This window comes from Paramisgurnus dabryanus, chromosome 22 (genome assembly GCF_030506205.2).
Source record: "Paramisgurnus dabryanus chromosome 22, PD_genome_1.1, whole genome shotgun sequence".
Lineage (NCBI taxonomy): Eukaryota > Metazoa > Chordata > Actinopteri > Cypriniformes > Cobitidae > Paramisgurnus > Paramisgurnus dabryanus.
The window spans coordinates 23536032-23558275 of record NC_133358.1 but is presented as its reverse complement, the minus strand read 5'-3'; the positions used below and the strand labels follow the sequence as shown (position 1 = coordinate 23558275).

Here is a 22244-nt window from a genome sequence, read left to right as displayed (position 1 = left end):
TTTGCTCAATATCATTCTCTTGTTTTTGACGGTGGTGGCATTTAGCGGCTTTTGCATCTGAGCTCTGTATATTAACCTTGTGATAGATATGTAACATATCTAAAGTGATGTTTTGGCTTTAGAGCCGTTTGGCTTTTATTTCTAAGATTTTAACAGAGCCTTTAACCCCATCATATTGTTATTTTAATAAGACTAAACCGATCGTTACATATTCATTAGAACACATAAAATTAGCTGCTGGTGCTTTATTTCAGTTAATGTATGTGAAATGCAATCTTCGGTACACTAAAACTACAACATTACATTATCGCTTTTTATGTTGATAGTTTTAAAACTAAAAACCCTTTATGATGCCCGCCCGTTTATTACGTTTAAAGAAGCATTTAGTGGCCTTTTAACCTTACACCATCTCCAAAGCTGTATTTGATCTAACATCTCAAGCTCTCCTTAGAATTTTGGGGGAAATATTATGATTGGCTTCCTGCGACAGCTTAATAGTTCTCAAAACATTTTGGGACATTGATATGAAATTCTTTCTGCTTTGTAGAAATATGTTACTCTTGTGGGTTTGCGTGAGTATATTTATATTTCCTCCCTACAGCTGTGCGTAAATTCATTTAGATTGAGAACACATGTAAATAAACACAGAGATCTAAAGTTACATTTGCTTGAAGAAGAATATACTAATGCATTTAAAATGAAATATTAAAATTAATATATTTTACAAACACAAATGGTGTCTTTTTGTCAGCCATTAACAAAATACTGTTTTGCATTTTATAAAGACTACAGCTGGGGCCAAAAAAATGACATACATTTAAAAACATATTGGAAAAGAAAGCACAGGGAGGATACAATAACATTCGTTACTAAAATTAATCAATCATCAGTACAATGAGACTTGAAAAATCACCAGTTTTCCTTTTCCAAACATTTTTTCTTATATTACATTTGAATGCAGGATACTGTGAGGAGCTCTCCAGGAAAACAGTGCAAATGACATCTGGCCAGATGGTTTTCCTGTCTGTCTGATATTACAAAATGTCCAATTTTGTAATACATGCTTTTCGAAATGTTGACATTAGTGAAGGCATACAAGAGCTAACAACTCTGAAATGAAAGAATATGTTAACATATTTGATTTCTTGTCACTAGAAAAAGATTTACAGGAGCAAAACTGAATACTGTGTAAAAATATTGACTTTCCAAACATCAAAAATATGCTTATAGTTTCCCCCTGGTTTCATTGCAACGTCTGTTCAAACAAAACATTTCATGCTTCGATGTCTGCGAGCTTTAGTAAGTTACCAATTCTCTGTTCCCTCCAAATCTTCACATGGTTGCGCTCAAACCATGGCATTGGAAAACAAATTCTTCACATATTTCATTGGAGAGGGTATAAGTGTGTGAGCTTTCATGTGTGTGTGCCCAAATCCCATCTTGAGATACGAGCTGAGTCCTTATCCTTGTGTGTCTGTCTTCACTCTCAAACATGTGCACTCTTGGCATGACTGTTAATGGGAGGGGACGAAACTCCACTGTGTTTTGAGTAGTAATAGCGGTTTTCAAGACTCTGGCTAGGGCCATCGCTCTTTGAACAACAAGTCATCAGAGATCCCCCGAAAAAACAGAGGGCTGAGCCGACCCACCCAGCATACAGGGAGAACCCGAATGACATCAGACCATCCTCGTGAAGGACTCCAATGGGGAACCAAACGGTTGATACTATCCCACACAGAGCTAAAGAGAGAGGGAGGATTGGTCATGGTGTCTATAATAGTTTTCTTTCAAATATCAGCACAAGACACCATTTCTGCATGCAATTTAATACTCCACCCGAGTGTATAAAAAATATAATTGTGTCAATAACAAACTTTGAAAAACTGAAAAGCAAAGGGGGAAAACTGATTAAAACTACTGACAAAAAATTATCAGACAGCTGCACATGATAGCTCTTAATTCAACAGGATATAGGAAATCTCTGTATGCTTTTTAAATGACTTCGGTCAAGGGCTTTTTAAGCCAAGGTGAAATACATGTTGAAAGCAAGACTAAAAGCAGGATATGAGTAACCAAAGCATAACATCTGGATTTTGAGTGAAATGTTTTTCTTGAGTTTACGAACTAGGTGTTGCACTTAAATAAATCTCTGAAATAAATTTTGTACATATAAAATTGTGCAACATGTTAATTGATTTCAGGGATTTTATATCATAAACAATCTTGGAGACGTACACGATACACTTTTTAAGTGAATATATAAGCACATTTTAGATCTAATAAAGCAAGATATTTAAGCAAAAAATGTACATAAACTCTCAACTCTGCATTTGGTTGTCATGTTTTGTTCAGAAAAGCACTCTGGTTAAAGAAACTCTGCGCGACAGAGCAGGCGGGCGCGCGCGCACATAACTGCCCTGAGCGACCATTAAAGCGTTTTATGTTTTCTGTCCAAACCCTAGGAAAAAATGCTAAATACATGTTAAAAAGTTTGTGTAATTCCACAGTTACGAAGCGTTTGGATGAGTGCAAGATTTTATAATAAAATGTTGAAAATAACTGATGGGGGAGTGTAACTTTTCTCAAAGTTACTTTATAACATTTCACAATAAATCAAGATCGACCCTTTACTCACATATGAACAGTATAAGAATGCCACCCAGGACTGCACGCTTGTATTTAGTGTCTTCGGTGTCCTGATTCAGTTTGACGCATGGCATCGCAAGCAGCGCGAGCGTCAGAGAGGGCAAACCGAGCAGAGAGGCAGTCACCATCAGAGCACGAGACGTCTGGATGTAAGCTTGTAAAACAAGAACACAAAAACGCACACATGATACCATTGCTGACAGCAGATCAGGTGCAGTTGCAAACAGGTGTGTTCGACTTCATGCAACCCTGCGCAGACAGAGTAGCGTATGACATCAGAGTAACGAAGCGAATCGCTCTCGCGGTACTTTAATGTCATACGCCAACTGATCTGCGCAGCGGTGCAAAACTGACATTACCCACAAAATCTTACCTGACAGAATACGTTTTTTTTAATAATCGGTTTAACTTAAGGAATATTTTAAGGTAATTGGTGTGGCATTTTTTTACTTAAGTTTAAAACTTTGACCAAACCTACATTCATGAATGTACAGTGTTATTTGACTTGTTAATTAAAAAATAACTATGTAAAATGCTAATGCAAGCTAAATTAAATATCTAAACCACTGTTAATTAACGCATGATGTTTATTTGCATTGATTAATTGATTGTTTTCTCACCAGGTAATTCTAGGATCTGGTTGAGTGAGGCGCAGTGATAGACAGCAGTAGAGATCATGCACTCGGTCCACAGACTCTTCGTCTCGAGCTTTTCCATCTTCTTGCACGTGTCCATCCCGAATTTACAGGTGACCACCCAGTTGTTTGTCGAGGTCGCTATAATAATACCTGTCCATCCGATGCAGCTCATTAAAAAACCACAGAGAAGACGACAGCTATGTGACATTCTGCTAGTGGCTGAGGGTGTATTAAAAATAAAAGCGCAAAGAAAAATTAGTCAAAAATTAGAAAATAGCACTATTATGATATTAGAGGCATAAATGTTTGATGAGTAAAAACTGAGCTTAAATAAAACTACACAGATTTTGTATAAGGTCAGGGTATGGACTGTGAGTCTTCAACAATCAATTTGGGTCAATTTAGTTTTTATAGTACACATGGAAGAGGCTCGCACCCCTCCAGAACATTTAGCCAATCAGAGGAAAGTCCTGCCATAAACGTCACAATGGTCGTCCTTCGAACCCTCAAAAACAACAGCTTTGATTTATGACTGTATTTGTAAGTTCTGTTTCATCTTGAAGTTTATTTTATTGCTATTTATATTACGAAAGTAATTGAACCTTTATAAAATTCTAAAGTAAAGACCACAATCATTTTTAAAAGTTTTCAGTATAAATTTTGAGGTGTGAATGCCATCTGGTGGGTTACAAGTTACTATACTCTTCAATACATTTTATTCATGGTCTTTATGCCATGGGTAGTTTAATTTACATAAGAAACACAAGTTAAATATGATGAAACAGAGGTGCATAATCAATAATATCATACACAGATACTAAATAATCAATTTCGAGTATGTATCTAAAATCTGACTGATAAATGAAATGATAAATAAATGACTGATTCAGGGTTCTGTAACAAAATGTAGTCGGTTTAATTAAATAATCAAAGTGGCACAAGAAAAGTAATGTAACAATGAGAAACAACACTTTAATGATGACACTATCTAGTACATGGTTTGCCTCAGCAAAATGCCTACAGTAGTTTAATAGGGTCTCAGAAAAAAGGCACCTTTTCACTGCCTTGATTGCCTTCAGGTACCTTCATTTTGTCTTCTGCTGTTTGATTTACACAGTACCACTGCGAAGATTTCACAAAATTTATCTCAGTATCTCAAATGTCCTTTAAAAATGTTTAAAAACGATTCGCGTTTGTACGTTCTAGAGCCTTAGAAGACAAATATATTAAATATTACAAATCCTTCACAAAACATTTTCTTTTTTTAATTTATACACACAGAACACTGCATTGTTATACATGTATACATATGGAATACAATAGGAAAATATATACAATGGGACATGCACACAATAACAGCACTTCCGTATTTGTCGAGCCTCTCCGCGCTGAGCGAGAAAGTGATCTCCTTTGCTTTTAGTCAAAAATATAAAATCAGTGACCCTGATCATAATTACCCATACAAAAAAAGGAGACTAACAGTTTCCGATTAAATAAACAACCTATAAATCGCTCACAGACTGAGACCATTATATTGCTACCATGCTTTCAGACAGAGGCTAAGTTTACAAGTACTGTAAGATTTTGCTAGTTTAGTTCAAGCAAATACATGTAAGCTTTCTCATAACATTGAAATTATCGCATAAATCTCTGAAGATTAAAGTGCACGAAATGGCTCTATTCTATTGGCAAGTGCTCTTATGGTCCACAAAGATATACCTCTTCTTTTTCTATCTGTTTCATTTTATCTTCCGCCTTCTTTCAGGGAGTTTATGCGGGCGCATATTTTGAGAGCGGGCCCGAGTTTCACGTTCATGGCGCTCATCAGATGGTCTTCGGTCAATAGAAGCAGGGCCTGGCCGTCTATCTCTTGGGCCCGGAACGATTCTGCAATGTCTTGACACCCTGAAACAATTGAGGGGTTACAACAGTTAATACTAAAACTGAATAGCTATAAGATAAAACATTAAGTCATAAAGTATAAAAGGTTGTTTATGTAAGGGATAATGTACAGTCATCTGATCTTTATCAAAAAATATACTCAAATGATGAATACAGTAATTAATTTCCTGTATTAATTTTGTGTTCAGTGGAAGAGCATTGTGTTAGTAGCGCAAAAAGGTCATGGGTTCGAAACCCATGAAACACACACACTGATAAAAAATGTATACCTTGCTTTGGACAAAAGCGCCTAACAAATGCGTAAATGTAATTTCTTTATATAACAATATGTGGGTATAGGGTTTTGTATTGTTTTGTGATATTGATATGATACTGAGTGATGCCAGAGACAACTATGTAGAAAAATGTTAACTTTTTTATGGTGAAATATACAGTTTATTAGGCAAAAATATCTGTCTGTGAAATCTAGGCTAGAGTGTTAATCTAATTATGATATTAGGAGTATCAAAGTTGTCATAAACATAAAAATTGTAAAAATAGGTAGTGTATGTTTCTGCTGTAAATTATACATTTGGTGAATATAGTACAAAAAAATTTATTATTATACTAAAATTAATGATTTAAAATATTGAAATTGACACCACATTTTATTATTTTGCAAAAAACAACTTTGCTTCCTAAACATTGATGAAAATTAGCTGAGTTGTTACAGTCTGGCTCAAAGCTGACCAATCAGAATCAAGCATTGTGTAAAACTCAAAAACATGTGATATTGTCTATTGTGCTTCATTCACATTGAAGTTTTTTGCTTTGAAAGACATATCACAACTAAGACAGGAGTTTTAATTGCATGAAGCATGGTCAAATAAGTCCATTGTTAGCATAAGTATATATTAGTAAACAATTATACATGCTAGCACAAAGTATCACATAATACGCAAATGTGTTAAACTTCAAAGTTCTTGAGCAACCTCTAAATATTTATTTTGCCCATTTTTTTTATTTATTTATTCAAACATATTGGTGGGGTGAGAGCATGAACTTTTAAAAGTTGAAAAATAAGGACCACCCTAATGCTCCTGTATAGCTAAGTGGCAGAGCATTGCGTTAGCAACGCAAAAAGAAACACCACACTGATTAAAATGTATACTTTGTAATGCGACTTTGGATAAAAATGTGATGTAAATGATTATTTTTACCTGGTAAGTTGGATATAAAGCTTGACACTTGATCCACAGACCACTGAGATGGTTTGGGATAGGGAGAGACATCGATAGGTGACACAGGGTCTATGGGTGAAGTAGGAGCACTTCTTGTCAGTTCCACCATTGGTCTGGCTCTTATCTCTCGCTCGCGTTCCTGTTCCGTGTGCCTGCGAAGCCTCGTCTTCATAGGAATGGCTGTCCCATCTTCGCCTTCATGTGGAGGCTGTTGAAGGATTCTCCACTGCTCTGTGGTCGCATGTCTCATCTAGATGAAGTCATGTTAAAAGAGAATGAGTAATACATGTAAACCAAAAATCTGGTGATACATGAAATGTCGTGCCTGGATTTTTTTGCATTTGTTTTTTAAAAATTACCAACAAAAATAGATGGAATAAAAATGTAAAAAACTTTATGCTACAATAATAGTAACCACATTGGGGTGTACCTGCCAGTGGAAACGCAGCTAAAATTTATTTTTAGTGATTTATGGTTTTCAACATAAAATCATACTACAAAATATAAAGACCGTTCTGTGAACATATCAAAGATTGAAATGAATGTGAAATCAGTGATTAAAAATCAAACTTTGATCTCAAAATGTATATAAATAAAATAAACGAATAATAAGAGATACATACATTATAAAACGAGTGTCCAAAGCAAACAAGGATATTGTTTGTACTTCTTTCATATTTCTTCTGTTTATAGTTATATGTCAATCTCAGTTTTAAAGATGTCTATTAGTGCACTTTGTGTAAACAACATAATTCACACACAAACCTGGTGGAAATTTCCTTCGCTATTGTCCCCAGCACCATTGAGTTCAGTCCGGTGCCCACCCTCACTTACACAGCGCCTGAGTGCGCGGAAACGTTTGGTGTAACTGAACCTGCAGAGAGATGGAGAAAATACAAACAAAAGTTGTCATTAAAGGCAAACTGACGCACTGACCAAAACCATACCTGCAGCTTATAGAAAGGCATTATGTTAAATGTGTGTCAGGGGTGTTTATCACAAACCATTACCACATCCTGTCACACTATGTACGTGTGTAAGTATGCATCTCTTTGAAGGACAATGCAAGAAGTGACAGCATGACTTAAAACTAGAAGATGTAAATAATCTTTCACAAGTATATGAGACAATTCAAACATTATTCTAGATGAAGAGGTTTAAGTGCGGGAAATGGTATTTAGTATGCAGGTAGTTGATACTGTAGTATTCACATATCATAGTTAGGTAGCCATTCATCACCCATTAATGGGTGTATGTATCAACATGGTGTGCTTTACCTCTTGGCACACGATTTGGAGCAGAAACGTTTTGACCGTGGGAAAGTTTGGGCAGTGCCTTTCCTCTTGCAAAACTGGCACTGCAGAACAAGCTTGCGAGTCCCTCCAACACTATCTTTAGTGGAAAAAACAAAGGCATAATGCATATTTAATATTTTTAGAAAGATGATACACTAAGGGGCAGTTTCCCAGACATAAACCTTGTTTTTACAAACAAACCCTACCAAAAACAATACTGGTGTTCATTTTAAAAACAAAACAATGGCCCTTCCGCAACTTTTTAAACCCGGAAGTATTGCTCTATGGCAAGCGGCTGCATGTCCGTGTCTGTTTTAAAGATCGCTCTGAATGGGATCTCTATGAAAAGTCCGTCACAAAAATGGAATTATCTCAGCTTTTTGCTCAAAATGTGGTGTTTTTGCAGAAACCTACCCATATTCAAAAGCTGATTGCAAAAGAACCACTCAAGGTAGGATGAAACGGTTTTTTGTTTGAAAGCAGAGGGTCTGTTCTTTCATTTGGTATATTGTATGTTTATATATTTAAAGAAGAACATTTTCTGGAAAGCATTAAACTTTGGTGAAAATCATGAAAAACGCTGGCGCTGGCTGGCAACTTTTTTTTAAAAACGCTGGCGGTGAAAGAGTTAAATAAAGGCAGCTCAAACATGGATTTCAGTTTGGGACTAGGATAAGCCCTGTCCGGGAAACCGCCCCTAAATGTATCCAGGGTGTCTAACGTGTGCTTATATTTGATGGCTTTTTTAAGGGCATTGATGTGTACTACTTACTGTTTGTAACCATATCCTCATCATCCGAGTCTGTGGTGTCGTCGGGCGGTTCTGAACTGGATGGGATAAGTTCTGCTTCTCTCACCCCATTTAGCCCGGGCTCTCGAATGGGACCCACCATCAGAGATGATTTACTCACCTGTGGGATTTAAAAGGAAACAGGTGAGTAAATACACGCTGACATATTGATCTCTGACTCAAACAGGCCATTTGCATTTAACAAATATGTGACCAGTCACGGAAAGTAGGGACACAAGTCGGATCTGGGCATTTTGAGTTATTCACAGATTCTGAAAGTGCAGTTTCTAAGCTTTCCAACGATGTGTAACACATGGAAATCTGATAAGATTTGGAGAAGTTGTGGCCATTTGAATATAGGAACTCAGAAATACTCAAACCGAGAAAATCGAGACGAAAGGGACTCTTCTTTTCAGCTGGGGGAGACAATAGGGCTCATTTACATCTCATTTAGCTAAGCCATGCCCCCTGTAAAACCCTTTTTGAGATGTTCTAGCATCATATGTAGTATTTTATGACCAAATGACAACCCGCAAAAATAAACATGACTCTTTTACCTTTGTGGGGATCACAAGTCGAATCCAGTCTGTTTCAGATCATCCAATGTCCATATTTGTCCACAAATGCGTATAATCCGTGAAATATAGATTGTTTACATCAGATTTCGCATGAATGTCTGGTAATACAATATAATATATAATCTGAAGACTATTTAAATCGTAACATGTAAGGCTATATGAGCTTACACTCCGTTAAACACATGAACCCGCCTTCAAAGTTTGTATTTAAAATAGGGAAGTAGTATAATAGATCATCCAAACAGCGCCGTCGAAAACGTGACATCCTTTAGAGATGTTACCAATGGCTCGCTCGTTCCTCCATCAGCCAATGACTTCATGGAAAATATTGATAGACAAAACATGTAGCCAATTATATGAAGAACACAACGATATCTGTGTAACTTCTGTGTGTTTGGACTCATGCTGCGCTGCAAGAACTGACATACAGATGACGTCAAAGTACCGCGAGAGCGAGTCGAAATTAAACTACTCCGTAAGATTTCTTGAAGAGCTCTCGCGGTACTTTGACGTCTTCCGACTGCGGCGCCGCATAAAGTCAGTGACGCGGCTGACGTACGATGCGGCTGACTGTTATTTGTTCCGCCCCAGCTTCTTTTATTTTTCTTTTGTTTTGTGCGCCCGAGCTTTACAGTCTGGGGAGACGCAGGCTATAAGTTTGAAAAAAAAAAAAAAAACTTAGCAAACATATTTGAGGAACAGGGCAGCGCGTCACTACAGTCACGTGACTTCACACTCGAGCCGGAAGAGAAGACAATGCTGAATAAAGTCGTAATTCTGCTATTTTTGGACCAAACTGTATTTTCGATGCATCAACACAATCTTACTGACCCACTGATGTCACATGGACTACTTTGATGATGTTTTTATTAACTTTCTGGACATGGAAACCATACATAGATTTTCAATGAAGGGGAAAGCTCTCGGACTAAATCTAACGATAAAACATCTTAAACTGTGTTCCGAAGATGAACGGAGGTCTTCCGAGTTTAGAACGACATAAGGGTGAGTCATTACTTACATTATTTTCATTTTTGGGCGAACTATCCTTATTTAGTAGTCACGCTGTTCCCTTTGGGGGCGGAGGCGAAAACACAAGCTTATACAGTATGTAAATATACACACAGACAATGACGCCCCCCGCTGCACGCTAGAATCTCCGGAAAAACAAGCCTATTTTAACCGCAAAATGTACGCTTTTAAATATACAAAAACTGCTATCTCAAACATGGAGAGGCTTCTTCGTGATCTCAACTAACAGATTCTGCAATAAAACGAAAATCACAAATTTCGAAAAAAAAACTTTGTTTCTCATTTTCTCGAAACTTGTGCTGCCGACTTGAGTCCCTGGTTTCCGTGACGGGTCACATATGTGATTTGGAGGCGTGGACATTTTTTTACCGGAAATGGTTCCAGTCCCTCCTGTATAATGAAACCTTCCACAAGGTGTGTCAGGACCACAGGTTTGGGCGCTCCTGATGTCTGCTGAACCTCTGTGGGCTTTGTCTGGCTGAATGTTGGAGGTTGAACCAGTTGCCTTTCCAATACTGGGTGAAATTTTGGGGGAAAGCAACTATCGACGGGGGACATGTCTAGTGGCTGAGTGATGGACGTCTGGATGGGTGACATGTCTGAAGAGAGGCTGGAGATTGCTAGAAAGATGAAGGAAGTCACAAGTTTTAGCAGTGATTATGTCTGTGGTTTCACAGGACAATTTCATTGCTCAGAAATTGCTTTAACCTCCTAAGACCTGGTTATTTTTTTGTTGTTTGCACCTTTATACTTAATTCTGTGTTAACTGGAAGCTGTTGGACAATTACACCGCTTCATGTTCAAAGAAAAATATTTGGTTATTATATTTTTTGGTTCTTCCTAATCCCAAATAGCTGGAAGAAATCTGAAAAAAGAAAAACCAAAGCTCAAGACTTAGGAGGTGAAGTCTTGAGCTTTGGGAAGAGATACAACCCGACAAACATGAGAAGAGATACAACCCGACAAATGAGTTTTCTGCATAGCTGGTATATTGATTTGCCTGTAAATGCGTGAAGTAATCAACTTTTTCAGTTCATGTAAACACACTCACTGTGAGATCTGAAGGGACACATGTGAGATTACTGTAGTGTTTTATCTAAAAAAAGCATATGTCTCCATTTACTCTCACTTCTATCTAAAAGAAGTGACTGAGATATTTAAAAGACCTCATTATAATTTTTCTTTCCTACAGGTGGAACCAGGGCTGCACGATTATGACAAAAATTATTATTTTCGATTATACAACGGGTCCGTTGAATGCTTGAATCTGATTGGCTGATGAACGTTCTGAGGTGTGCAACTATTTTCTGGGAAACGCATGGCGAACGTAGTTCCAGGCAGCTCTCTTTACCGCATTACAGTTTCATATCACTCCGCATAGTTAACTGTAATAACGGAATAACAAAAACACCATGACAGACGATTTTCCGAGGCAATAACAGCGCTGTTTAGAGACGCATAGAGGTAGCTTTGTTCATACTATCTCTCTCTCTCGCCCTTTCTCTCTCGCTCTCTCTTTCTTTCTTTTTCTCTCTGTGTTTCTGTCGCTCTTGCCCTCTTTCTAATAACTTCATTAGAATGCTCAAGCCTCCATTGCTAGCTTTAAAATGACGTTTTGGAACAAGCAAATAGCAGTTTGATGAGATGCGGAAGAAATAGTCCTACTCACAATAGCGATTTAAGTACATAAACCAGAAGTATTCCTTTAAATATTTCATGTGATATATTTGATAAATAAATATATCATGTTTTGAGGTGCAATAACCGAAGTATAAGCGGAATAATTGACTCCGGGCCATTGAATTATTGAAAAATTATTGCATTATTTTTCGAATAATTCAACGGCCCGGAGTCAATTATTCCTTACCATTGAATTATTGAAAAATTATTGCATTATTTTTCAAATAATTCAACGGCCTGGAGTCAATTATTCCTTACTTATTCACCTTGAAATTGTAATAGGCTTTATGCCCAGCTGCACTTCTTCCTGAACTTCAGCCAGCTCCTTGTTTCCTGTCTGCCATTATAATAATAATAATAATAATAATGCATTTTATTTAAGGCGCCTTTCAAACCACTCAAGGTCACCGTACAACACAAGCAACAGTAACAATAATATCAGAAGTACCAACAAACAAAAATATCAATAAAAATAAAAAATAAAAATAAAAATACTAGACTTGAGTGTACAAAGTAATCAAGAAAGATAAGCAAGTCTAAATAAATGAGTTTTAAGTTTAACTTTGAATTGGTCTAATGAATCTGATATACGGATGTTAGCTGGGAGAGAATTCCAAAGACGAGGAGAAACACGGCTAAAGGCCCTATGGCCCATGGTGGTTAGGCGAGCAGAAGGAGTATGAAGGAGACCCAATGAAGAGGAGCGCAGAGTTCGAGAGGGGGTGTGGGGCTGCAGAAGGTCGGAAAGGTAAGGTGGAGCGAGGCTATGAAGCGATTTGTACGTGAGGAGGAGAATTTTAAATTCAATTCGGAATTTGATTGGAAGCCAGTGTAATTGTTGGAGTGATGGGGTAATATGTTGAGTAAGTGAGGTCCGGGTTATGATGCGAGCTGCAGAATTCTGAATCAACTGAAGTTTACGAAGAGATTTGTGTGGTAAACCAAATAATAAAGAATTACAGTAATCAATACGAGAAGTTACAAGCGAATGAACAAGAATAGAAGAGCTATGTGAAGTGAGAAATGGCCGGAGACGAGTGATATTGCGGAGATGGAAATAACAAGACCTGGTTATATTATTAATATGGGCTTCAAATGAAAGGGTGCTGTCAAAGATAACCCCCAAGTTCCTAATCTGGTGAGAAGGAGAAATAGAGGAACCGTCAATAGGTAAAGAAAAACTGCTTGACTTGGAGAGAGTAGAATTAGTACCAATGAGAAGGACTTCAGTCTTACTGCCATTAAGTTTAAGGAAATTTGCAGAAAACCAGACATTTATTTCATGAAGGCAGTTGGTAAGACAGGGAGGGGGAAGGATGGAGTCAGGGTTGGTGGATATATAAAGCTGCGTATCATCAGCGTAACAGTGGAATCTAATACCAAATTTTGAAAAAATATTGCCTAGTGGGAGAAGGTAAATTAGGAACAAAAGGGGTCCTAGGACAGAGCCTTGGGGAACACCACAGCTAACAAGGGAAGGTTGGGAGTTAAATTTTTTTAGTTGTACGAACTGTGTGCGATCAGAAAGGTATGATAAAAACCAAGCATAAGGAACATCAGTGATACCAATGTCAGTTAAACGATTTAAAAGAATACCATGTGAAATTGTGTCAAAAGCTGCACTCAAGTCAAGTAAAACAAGAATAGATAAAAGTCCGCCATCAGCAGCCATTAACAAATCATTTGTTACTCTTATTAGTGCAGTTTCCGTACTATGCTGTGAACGAAACCCTGACTGGAAACACTCATACAAGTTATTGTTACTAAGATGTGCATGGACCTGTGCTGCCACTGCTTTTTCAAGGATTTTTGAAATAAATGGAAGATTTGAGATGGGACGAAAATTATCTAAATTATTAGGGTCAGCACCAAGTTTCTTGAGAGCTGGTGTAATAGCAGCTGTTTTAAATGATAAAGGAACAGTGCCAGAGGTAAGCGAATTGTGAATAATCTGAGTTATGAGGGAAGATAGAGGAGAAAAACAGGCCTTTACCAAGTAAGTTGGCATAGGATCAAGTAAGCATGTGGAAGAATTCGATTTATGAATTAACTGAGAAATTTCTTCTTCAGATGGCAAATTAAAAGAAGAAAAGAGGGAGAGGGGGGAATTAATTGAGACATTGTCCAGTGAACTACAATAAAGGGTAGGCAAAGAATCCAATTGTTTGTGGATAATTGTTATTTTGTCATTGAAAAAAGACATAAATTTATCACATTGAGCAGTGCAGTACAGGTGCGCAGGAAGTGCATCAGGAGGTTTCAGAATACGATTTACAGTTGAATACAGTGCTTTAGTGTTACCATCTCTCGACTCAATTAATTGTGAGTAGAAAAGATTTTTAGCAGCATAAAGAGCATCCTTGTAAAGATGAACATGTTCGCTATACAGCTCTTTGTGTATCATAAGTCCAGTTCGTTTATAGAGGCGTTCCAAACGCCGGCCTTTAGTTTTGAGCTGGCGAAGTTCAGGAGTGTACCAGGGCGCTGAATGAGTGAATGATACAGTACGATTTTTAAGAGGTGCAAGATTGTCAAGAAGCTGCTGTAGTTCAGAATTATAAAAAGAGACCAAATTTTCCAGAGATGTAATGTGGTCAGTGGGTGGTAAGTCGGTAATTGCAGCAGACAGAACTGAAGGATTATTGGACAAACTGATAAATCCAGGTGTGTCTGATTATTGTTGTTGTGACTACTGAGGTCAGGCACACCTGGATTAATCAGTTTGTCCAATAATGGCAGACAGCAAACAAGGAGCTGGCTGAAGTTCAGGAAGTAGTGCAGCTGAGCATAGCAATTATTCTTGCCGATTAATAGAACTGAACTTAAGTTTTGAAATGTGTTATAACTTTCTGTAAAGCAGCTGCATGTTAAATTCTAAACATCAAAAAAGAAATACTATAAATGTAAATAACAAATAATCGTGGGAGTTACGTTGTTAGTTAAAAATCTGAAACAAATGGCTAAAGATCAACTTATCAAATTTAAAATCTCTGTATTTGGTGCCCAAACATATTGCAGAAACATACAGAAATGAGCACAGCTGTATTTGATGCTTTTGGAGATTATGTAATTGTAATCCGATAAGTTTTTTTGATTAATTGTGCAGTCCTAGGTGGACTAATATCTTAGTTCATTCATCAGAGATTATCTGTACCTGAGTGATTGTCGGACTGTGTTGATGTTTCTTCACACTGGTCGTCTTTCTCACCCTGCCATGATGGAGCTGAAGGTAAGCGTGTCTCACTCTTCTGTGATGTCTTTATCTGGCCGTCAGTTCTCAAATCGTCTGTGCAGACTGTCGTCTTATTAAAGACCTGAAATGCAGGGGTTGCTAACATCAACATCTAATAAAATATTACATTAAGTTAGCAGCACAAAAAGCCAAACATACTGATAAAAATGTATTCCTTGTAATGCACTGTAAGTTGCTTTGGATAAATGCGTCTGCCAAATGCATAAATGTAAATTACTTTATTATTATCACTATATTACATAAATTAAAGACTGATTTATTATGGTTGAGAAGAAAACAGCCTAAACATTTTCTTTTTTCAATACTGAGTTAACAAGTAAACAGGTGTTTGTTTGATATTAAAGTTACATTTAATGTATTTGGCAGATGCTATTATCCAAAATAACTTATAGTGTATTCAAGCTATACATTTTATCAATAAGCATGTTTATTGTGATTCAAACCCACAACCTTTAAAATGCTAATGTAATGCTCTACTATTTGTACTACAGGAATTTTGAAAACATTTTAGCAATTTGCATTTCTTTTAGCATTATGAAATCATCTTTTACCTGTATTAACCACCACTAATAACAGTGAAGTTTCAAACTTCATTCCCAGGCCAAGTTGAAGCATTCACAGATTGTGTTGTTTTAAAAACTCACCATTGACTTCTCAAAAACTTCGCTGGACTGCTGATCCACTGTGGCAGTCTGGGTGATTTGGTTTTGTCCTGCATTTTTCTTCTGGAGTGTCGGACATTTAAGATCACGAGTCTGTTCTGATCCTTCGCTCTCCTTCCGCTCGGCCTTCCTGTCTTTCTGCTCTTTTGATGTCTCGGCTGCTCGTGTGGGACTCTGCGCGGTCAGCGGGGACTGTGGAGGTGCGAGAATGCTGCTGGTGGACACCAGAGGCAGCACAGGAGAAGGTGGCGATGCCCTTTGTGGAGATGCCAGCGGAGGGGTGGTGACCAGAGGTGTGGCTGCTGTTGTTTGTCTGGACGGTGACAGCTGCACCAGTTGCGGGCAGGGGTTTGGAGTCCGTATTGGCTGGTTGGGGCACTCTGGTTTAGCAAGAACAGGTGAGAGATGTGGCTTTAATTGGTGGGGATCATGGGATGGAGACACAGTGGCTGCCTTTGACTGGCCATTGGTGCACTTGGCAGATGCAGAGGACAAAGCGATCCTCAGCAGCTGTTTTGTAGCCAGTAGAGATCCACCGGCTGATGGAGACCTCAAGGGTAAAGTCAGAGTTGGGGGTGTGAGATGGGATCTTACGGGAGAGGGAACCGTGATGGGTACAGAACAACCAGACGGACTTTGGGACGACTGGGTGGATGGGCAGCGCTTTAATTCTGGAAGTGGCTTCTTTGGTGTGGAGGGTGGAGAGTTTGGCGGGGTGTGTCTTTGATTGAAAGGGTGCTGGGGGATGCTGATCTGACTGTGGGGTCTTTTGAGACTGCTGCTGTTCAGCTTCTGTTTGGCTAAGGCATGGGCCTGTGCAGGTGCATACAGAGCTGTAGACACAAACATAAACAGACACATTGGTTACTCGTAGTATGTTTTAAACGGGACAGCATTCCAGTGTGGATTTTAGAGACGTGTCTATGTATATTGGTACTTACAGGGAGGTGGAACCGTGAGATGACGCACATGTGGTGCTTTTGTCTGAGTCGTCGGTGATGTTGAGGCTTCTGTCTTAGCAGGTCCCTCATTCCCCGGAGCGTTTGCCGGCTTGCTGGGTCTCAGATGGAAAGTTGGTAATCGACAAGAAAGCGGAGGGGGTTGACTTGAAGTTGTTGGCTTCAGCGGTAGGTTTGGAGGGATGGTGAGGGTGCCAGGTGGAGGTGGACGAAGAGTCAAACTCTGGAGCTGATGGAGATAGAGACCATAACAGAAACCATATGAATAGATTCAAAAATGAATTTTTTAAATAATGAAACAATATTTTTTTGCATGTTGCATTTGTGGTTATGGGTTTCCATACATTTGCATTGATCAGGGTTCCCACACCTTAGTTAACTTCAAATTCAAGTACCTTTCAAGGACTTTCCAGGTCCAATACCCTCAAGGACCAAATGTGGGGACACATTTCAGATGAGAGCAAGGTTACATCGTGTTACCTTTTAAGATACATTGTTACAGTTCCCTTTCGAGGGAACTCGCGCTGCGTCACTGCGGTGACACTTTGGGGACACCTCCAGGGATAAGTGCGTCTGAATGTGTATATCAAATTCAACCAATGGTGAGGCTAAACGACAAAGACAGGGTGACGCGGGACCCAGGAAGTATATCACTATCTGAAATATTGCCACAGTTGGCGTTACAGGGACATAGGAAGTATGGCAAGGGGGACACGGCATCTCGTTCCCTTCTGAGGGAACAACAGTTACATACGTAACCCGAGACGTTCTCATGTGTCAAACACAATTATGCAAAAAAGCATTTTGGTATGAATCAACATTCGCATATAGAAGATATAAGCATTTAAAGCAAAGTTTAGCAGGTGTGCTTAAAAACTACACAGGGAATAAAATTTATTTTTTTCCAGAAACTTCTTACATAAAATAGATTCAAGCATTTTCAATGACCTGTATCTATGTATGTAGATTTTCAAAAACTTCCCAGGGCCTTGAATTTTTCCCCCCAGATTCACAAACCTTCAAGGATTTCAAGGACCCGTGGGAACCCTGATTGATTGAATTAATACTAAAATTATGATTTTTCATCATTTATTGAAAGCCAAATCTTCTCATGTGTGACTTCAGTGGACACAAAGGTAGACGTTTAACAGAAAAAGTACCATAAAATGATCATAAAAGTAATTTGTAAGACTTGATCTATAATCCATGTGCATATATTCAATAACTTATTATACATGACTTAAAAAAAAACGTTTTATTTAACATTTCCTGCAATATAAAATTAAAACATTTACTATAAATTCAGATAAATAGAAGTCACTTTCACATGACAGACATACTCAAGCTCACCTGCGTTGAGGGAAATCGAGGTGAGGAAGAGGAAGGAGTGGAGGAAGAGGAGTATGAGGAAGAGGCAGAGGAGAGTGCAGGTACATCGGGCCGTACAGCAGACGTTAAAATCAACTGCCAGGTGGCAAGCGTAAAGATAAAGAGAAATGAAAGAAAGAAAAGAGAAGAGAGAAGGAAATAAAGATAAAGTCCCACTGGTGCAACATAGAAGGTTGTTATTTCCTGCCTGTTGTGCTGTTTTTGTGTAGGTGTGATGGTGTACTTCACAGTCGAAGATCTTTTGATGTGGCAGAGCAAAATCTGTCCCCATCAGAAGTATGCAAGCATGCACAGGGTGCAGGCCTCTAGACACTAAAACATGCCTGCTGGTCACACTTTACCATGAGCCAAAGGCAAAATTAAACCTGCAGGCCTAAAGTGAAAGTCACTCTGAAACAGTTACAGCTAGATCAGTACTTACAATATTACCAAGTTGCCTATTGCAAGTAAACGGAGCAGGGGGTCACAGGAGAGACCAGTAGTTGTGAATTTACTTGAAGCTGAAGTTTCAATAAAGATATGAGTACAACACAGAATAGCTTTTCTCTGAGCATGGGGGTATGACCATTCTGCTTCAAAGAGCTATGTGTGTACATTTGTCATTGTGAAGTTTTAGCACACTGCAGAACCGAGTAACCAAATGATGGGGAGGCAGGAAGCCTAAACTGATTAACCACTAATATGAATACTAAGGAGGGGCAATTTCTATGGTGGTTATGGCCCTGTGCAGAACAGGATATGAGTTAGACAGGAGGGTTGTTTTACCATCTGAGCCCTCAGCAGCATCTGGGCCTGGCTCGTACCCGGGCTCTTTCCCAAAAGCAGAGCTTGAGGGGAGATCTTACGAATGGCTGTAGCCGTGCTTGGGCTTCCTCTGATAAGGGGCGTCGATCCGGGTGTGTTGGGCAGAGAAACCTGAGAGAAAAAGTGGTCGGGAAAAATCAATAAAATCAGTGGAGGATAGAAATGACACAAAACCTGTCATGAAAACAATCATTACAGCGTAGAGAAATATTGTGCTTCTATGTTGGCACACACCGTTTTTGGGGTCTGCTGGGAAGATGAAGCTTGGCTGGCTCTCTCACTTGGTGAGAAAGAAGGAGCCAGTCGGTCCCCAGACAGATTGACCTGGTAGAAGTGATGGAAATGATTTATGGAGACAGTGGAAAGTGTTCACATATGAACGGTATAATATATAAAAGGAAGAAACTAAACTGACAGTTGTAAAAAATTGAAAGAAAGAAAGAAAGAAAGATAAAAGGCTAATTCACCTGAACCACTTTTCTGTCGGTGGAGGGGGGTTGATTGTGGAAGGTGGTCACAGTTGTGAGAGCAGGGGGGGTTTTGGGGGCACCATTGGCCTGATGGGAAGTGTTCACCGCTGTTGTGGTTGTGGTGTTGACTGCGCTCTTTGGAGGTTCTGCTTTAGTTTGGGACTCCTTGTCCATTGTTCCCCAGAAATCAGGACACAAGAGGCTAAAACAAAGTTGGTCATAATGATGTTTGTGTAGTAACATTTTTGATTATTTACTCTTCATATACATTCTTTCCATTTGTCACATCCAGGAATAGGCATTGACACAGATAGGTTATTTGTCTAAGAAAGGCGTACATGCAAATTATTTTTTGCCTTCCCAGTAAAGACATTATTAGTACACGTGGCCTTTGAAAGCAAGTTGTTTTGGATATAATGCATAAAAATCTTCTATATGGCCGTATATGGTGAGTCTCAGAGGTTTGCACATACATGAAGGACATATAGGTCATGCACAAAAAACTGCTTGGTTACTAAAGGTTAAAAAATGGCACCAGAGTAAAGAGAAAATTACTAATCAAAAATAATTGTTTTGATAGACAGGCTAAATGTGCATGTATATCATTATAAAATTACTACAAATTATACATACATTTTTTAAGAAAAAAATAAAGATTTTTTTAAACTTCGTAACAATAAAAATACTCCAAATAAATAAAAGCATAGCACATATATTAGAAATTGAACTAGATTTATTTCACGTGAAACGACTAATTATTAATATTAAAACATGAATAAAACAAATTAAAATGGTCACACAATAAAAACACATCAGGAATGTCAACCAAATCGTTTCCTATTTATGAACAGAGTCATAAATGTGTAGTAGGAAACTTAAAGTACCTAAAATACTCAAACTTATCGGACACTTACAACCACTTGATGAATTCTGGAATAAACAGGTTATCTTCAAAAACAAATGCAAAACTGTTAACTAGTAGCCTATATGAAACATTTGATTATCATTAGCTCTAGTAATGCATACTACTTTTTTATTATTTCTATAAACCTCGCAACCTTTCAACTCGGCCTGCAGTTCAAGTAACAGTCTCTGCTAAATAACACCAACAGACATTAATAACGCGACATTGCGCCATCCCTACATCGTTAAGATAAAAAGGATTTGCGTCCCCCTTTGTTTCAAACATACGACACAGAAATACAAATCCAGAAAGCAGATTAAAGAAGCATAACGACAGTTATAACCATCGCGTCTTTTGCACTGCGCGTGAAATCAAAACGACATTAATAGACACATACCAGGAAGCGCCGCGCACCGCGGAGAATCCGCACACACAGGTGCCAGAATGCCACGCGCGTTTTCAATGTTTATGCGCGAGCCGCCGTCGAGGCTCGAGAGACGTTCATTTCTGGAAAAACACCCAACAACACGTCTGTATTTGTCATAACATTTCGACGGCCTGTACCGGAGGGGTTGAAATCTCATTCGAAATATCCACATCCCACAAAAGCCCACTGCGCTTGGTTTCAATACCACGGCGTATTTTGCATCGTCCGGCACGTCTAATGTTTATTCCCTGAGTCATTATTTTGATCGGTTCATTGAAAATGGGCGTGTGTTCGTGCAGTGACAGCAAGTCCGTCTCCACAGACCCGCACTTCCCTAAATGACGGCGCTCGTGCGATATACAGTAAGCTATTTATCAAGCAAAACGGTGACACGGGAAACGCGCGTGGTGATAAATCGCCGTAACATCGAAATGCACAAAATGAAAGTCATAAGGGAAAGGATGATGCTCCGCGCACGATCTCACCCTCATCCGCGCTCCTCCATTCCAACCGAGCCGGTTCAAGCACTTATATCAAAACATGCATTATTTAACGCTTTATTATTGACCGCTAGATGTAATCCTACCTGTCCGAAGTCAACGGAGTAGCTCTTCCATCACACACTGACCGTTTTCGGCTACAATCCCGTCATGTCGTAATGCGTCAAAGGTAAAAGTAGAGACCGATGGCAACGCATCAGGGCGATGAGCGTTACAGCACCGCTTACAGTGTAGGAGGACCGTAAATGTGTATGCTGCTGTCACTAGAAATGTTAAGAAAATGTACACATAAGTGACCATTAATTGCGCGTATATCTATATGATATTTAGGGGAGGCCAGTTGGATTGGGGTTGATTGATGCAGAGTAAAAAAATCTGTAAAACAGCTAATGTTTGTAAAATTAAGTGCTGTCAACAAATTGTGTCATTTGAGTTTGCCCTCTTGATCCATACTCATCGATTTAACACATTAAAATGTCAAAATCTGCCGAGGGGATGGTTTTTAATTTATTGTGTCAAAACAAATCCCAAATTTAGAAAACATTGATTTATATCAATAAATAAAATTCCTTTATCTACTAATCGCGCAGATGAATAATAATAATAAATATTATTTTTATTAATTATATTACTGCTTTAGGAGTTATAGTAGCAGATATTGTTAATGAGTTACAGTTGCCAGTGTGCCTTGCGCGCTCAGTAATCGGATCACACCTTGTTGCGGTGTTTAGTGTTGTCCACCAAACTCAACAGGCGCCGCGCTTCATTTGGCACTTTTCTCGTATTTAAAAAACTTGTTTCTTACATAAAGCAAACTATTGGCTCTTTCTGACTGAATTCAACGCATTAAGATTTTACCAAGGAATAAAGAAATTTGCAGATCGGTGAAGACAGGTAGAAGTTGAATGCCTCCATCTATAGGCTAAATGTATAATATGCCACCGAGACTTGAAACGAATGCTGATACGAAGACTAGAAACCTGCAAGAAACCAACAGCCGAAAAACCGACAGTCAGAACAAAATATACAGGTCACCGAAAAATAAGGGCACCAAGCTGCCCATCTGCCCAACCCAAGACAACGGAGAGGACAAGC

At 38.6% G+C, this 22244-nt stretch overlaps 2 protein-coding genes across 4 annotated transcripts; both read right to left on the bottom strand.

Annotated features, from left to right (window-relative positions):
* Positions 1–139: 139 nt before the first annotated feature.
* Positions 140–3654, bottom strand: cldn11b (claudin 11b). The gene is made up of 3 exons (XM_065258416.2): positions 3267–3654; positions 2636–2800; positions 140–1740 (listed from the first exon to the last, which is right to left on the bottom strand). Exons 1-3 carry the CDS (start codon positions 3490–3492, stop codon positions 1487–1489), a joined length of 645 nt encoding a protein of 214 aa, XP_065114488.1. The 5' UTR covers positions 3493–3654; the 3' UTR covers positions 140–1486.
* A 522-nt stretch (positions 3655–4176) lies between these two features.
* Positions 4177–21385, bottom strand: LOC135740240 (uncharacterized). 3 transcript variants are annotated; one of them, XM_065258413.1, is made up of 14 exons: positions 21236–21385; positions 19316–19520; positions 19083–19172; positions 18810–18959; positions 18006–18119; positions 16638–16884; positions 15679–16529; positions 14936–15095; positions 10471–10721; positions 8474–8612; positions 7684–7798; positions 7172–7280; positions 6386–6656; positions 4177–5189 (listed from the first exon to the last, which is right to left on the bottom strand). In XM_065258413.1, exons 2-14 carry the CDS (start codon positions 19490–19492, stop codon positions 5029–5031), a joined length of 2835 nt encoding a protein of 944 aa, XP_065114485.1. In that variant the 5' UTR covers positions 19493–19520; positions 21236–21385; the 3' UTR covers positions 4177–5028. The 3 variants fall into 3 exon arrangements, with proteins under 3 accessions (XP_065114485.1, XP_065114486.1, XP_065114487.1); XM_065258414.2 differs by lacking the exon at positions 21236–21385 and adding an exon at positions 20620–21136; XM_065258415.1 differs by lacking the exon at positions 18006–18119.
* Between the last annotated feature and the right edge of the window lie 859 nt (positions 21386–22244).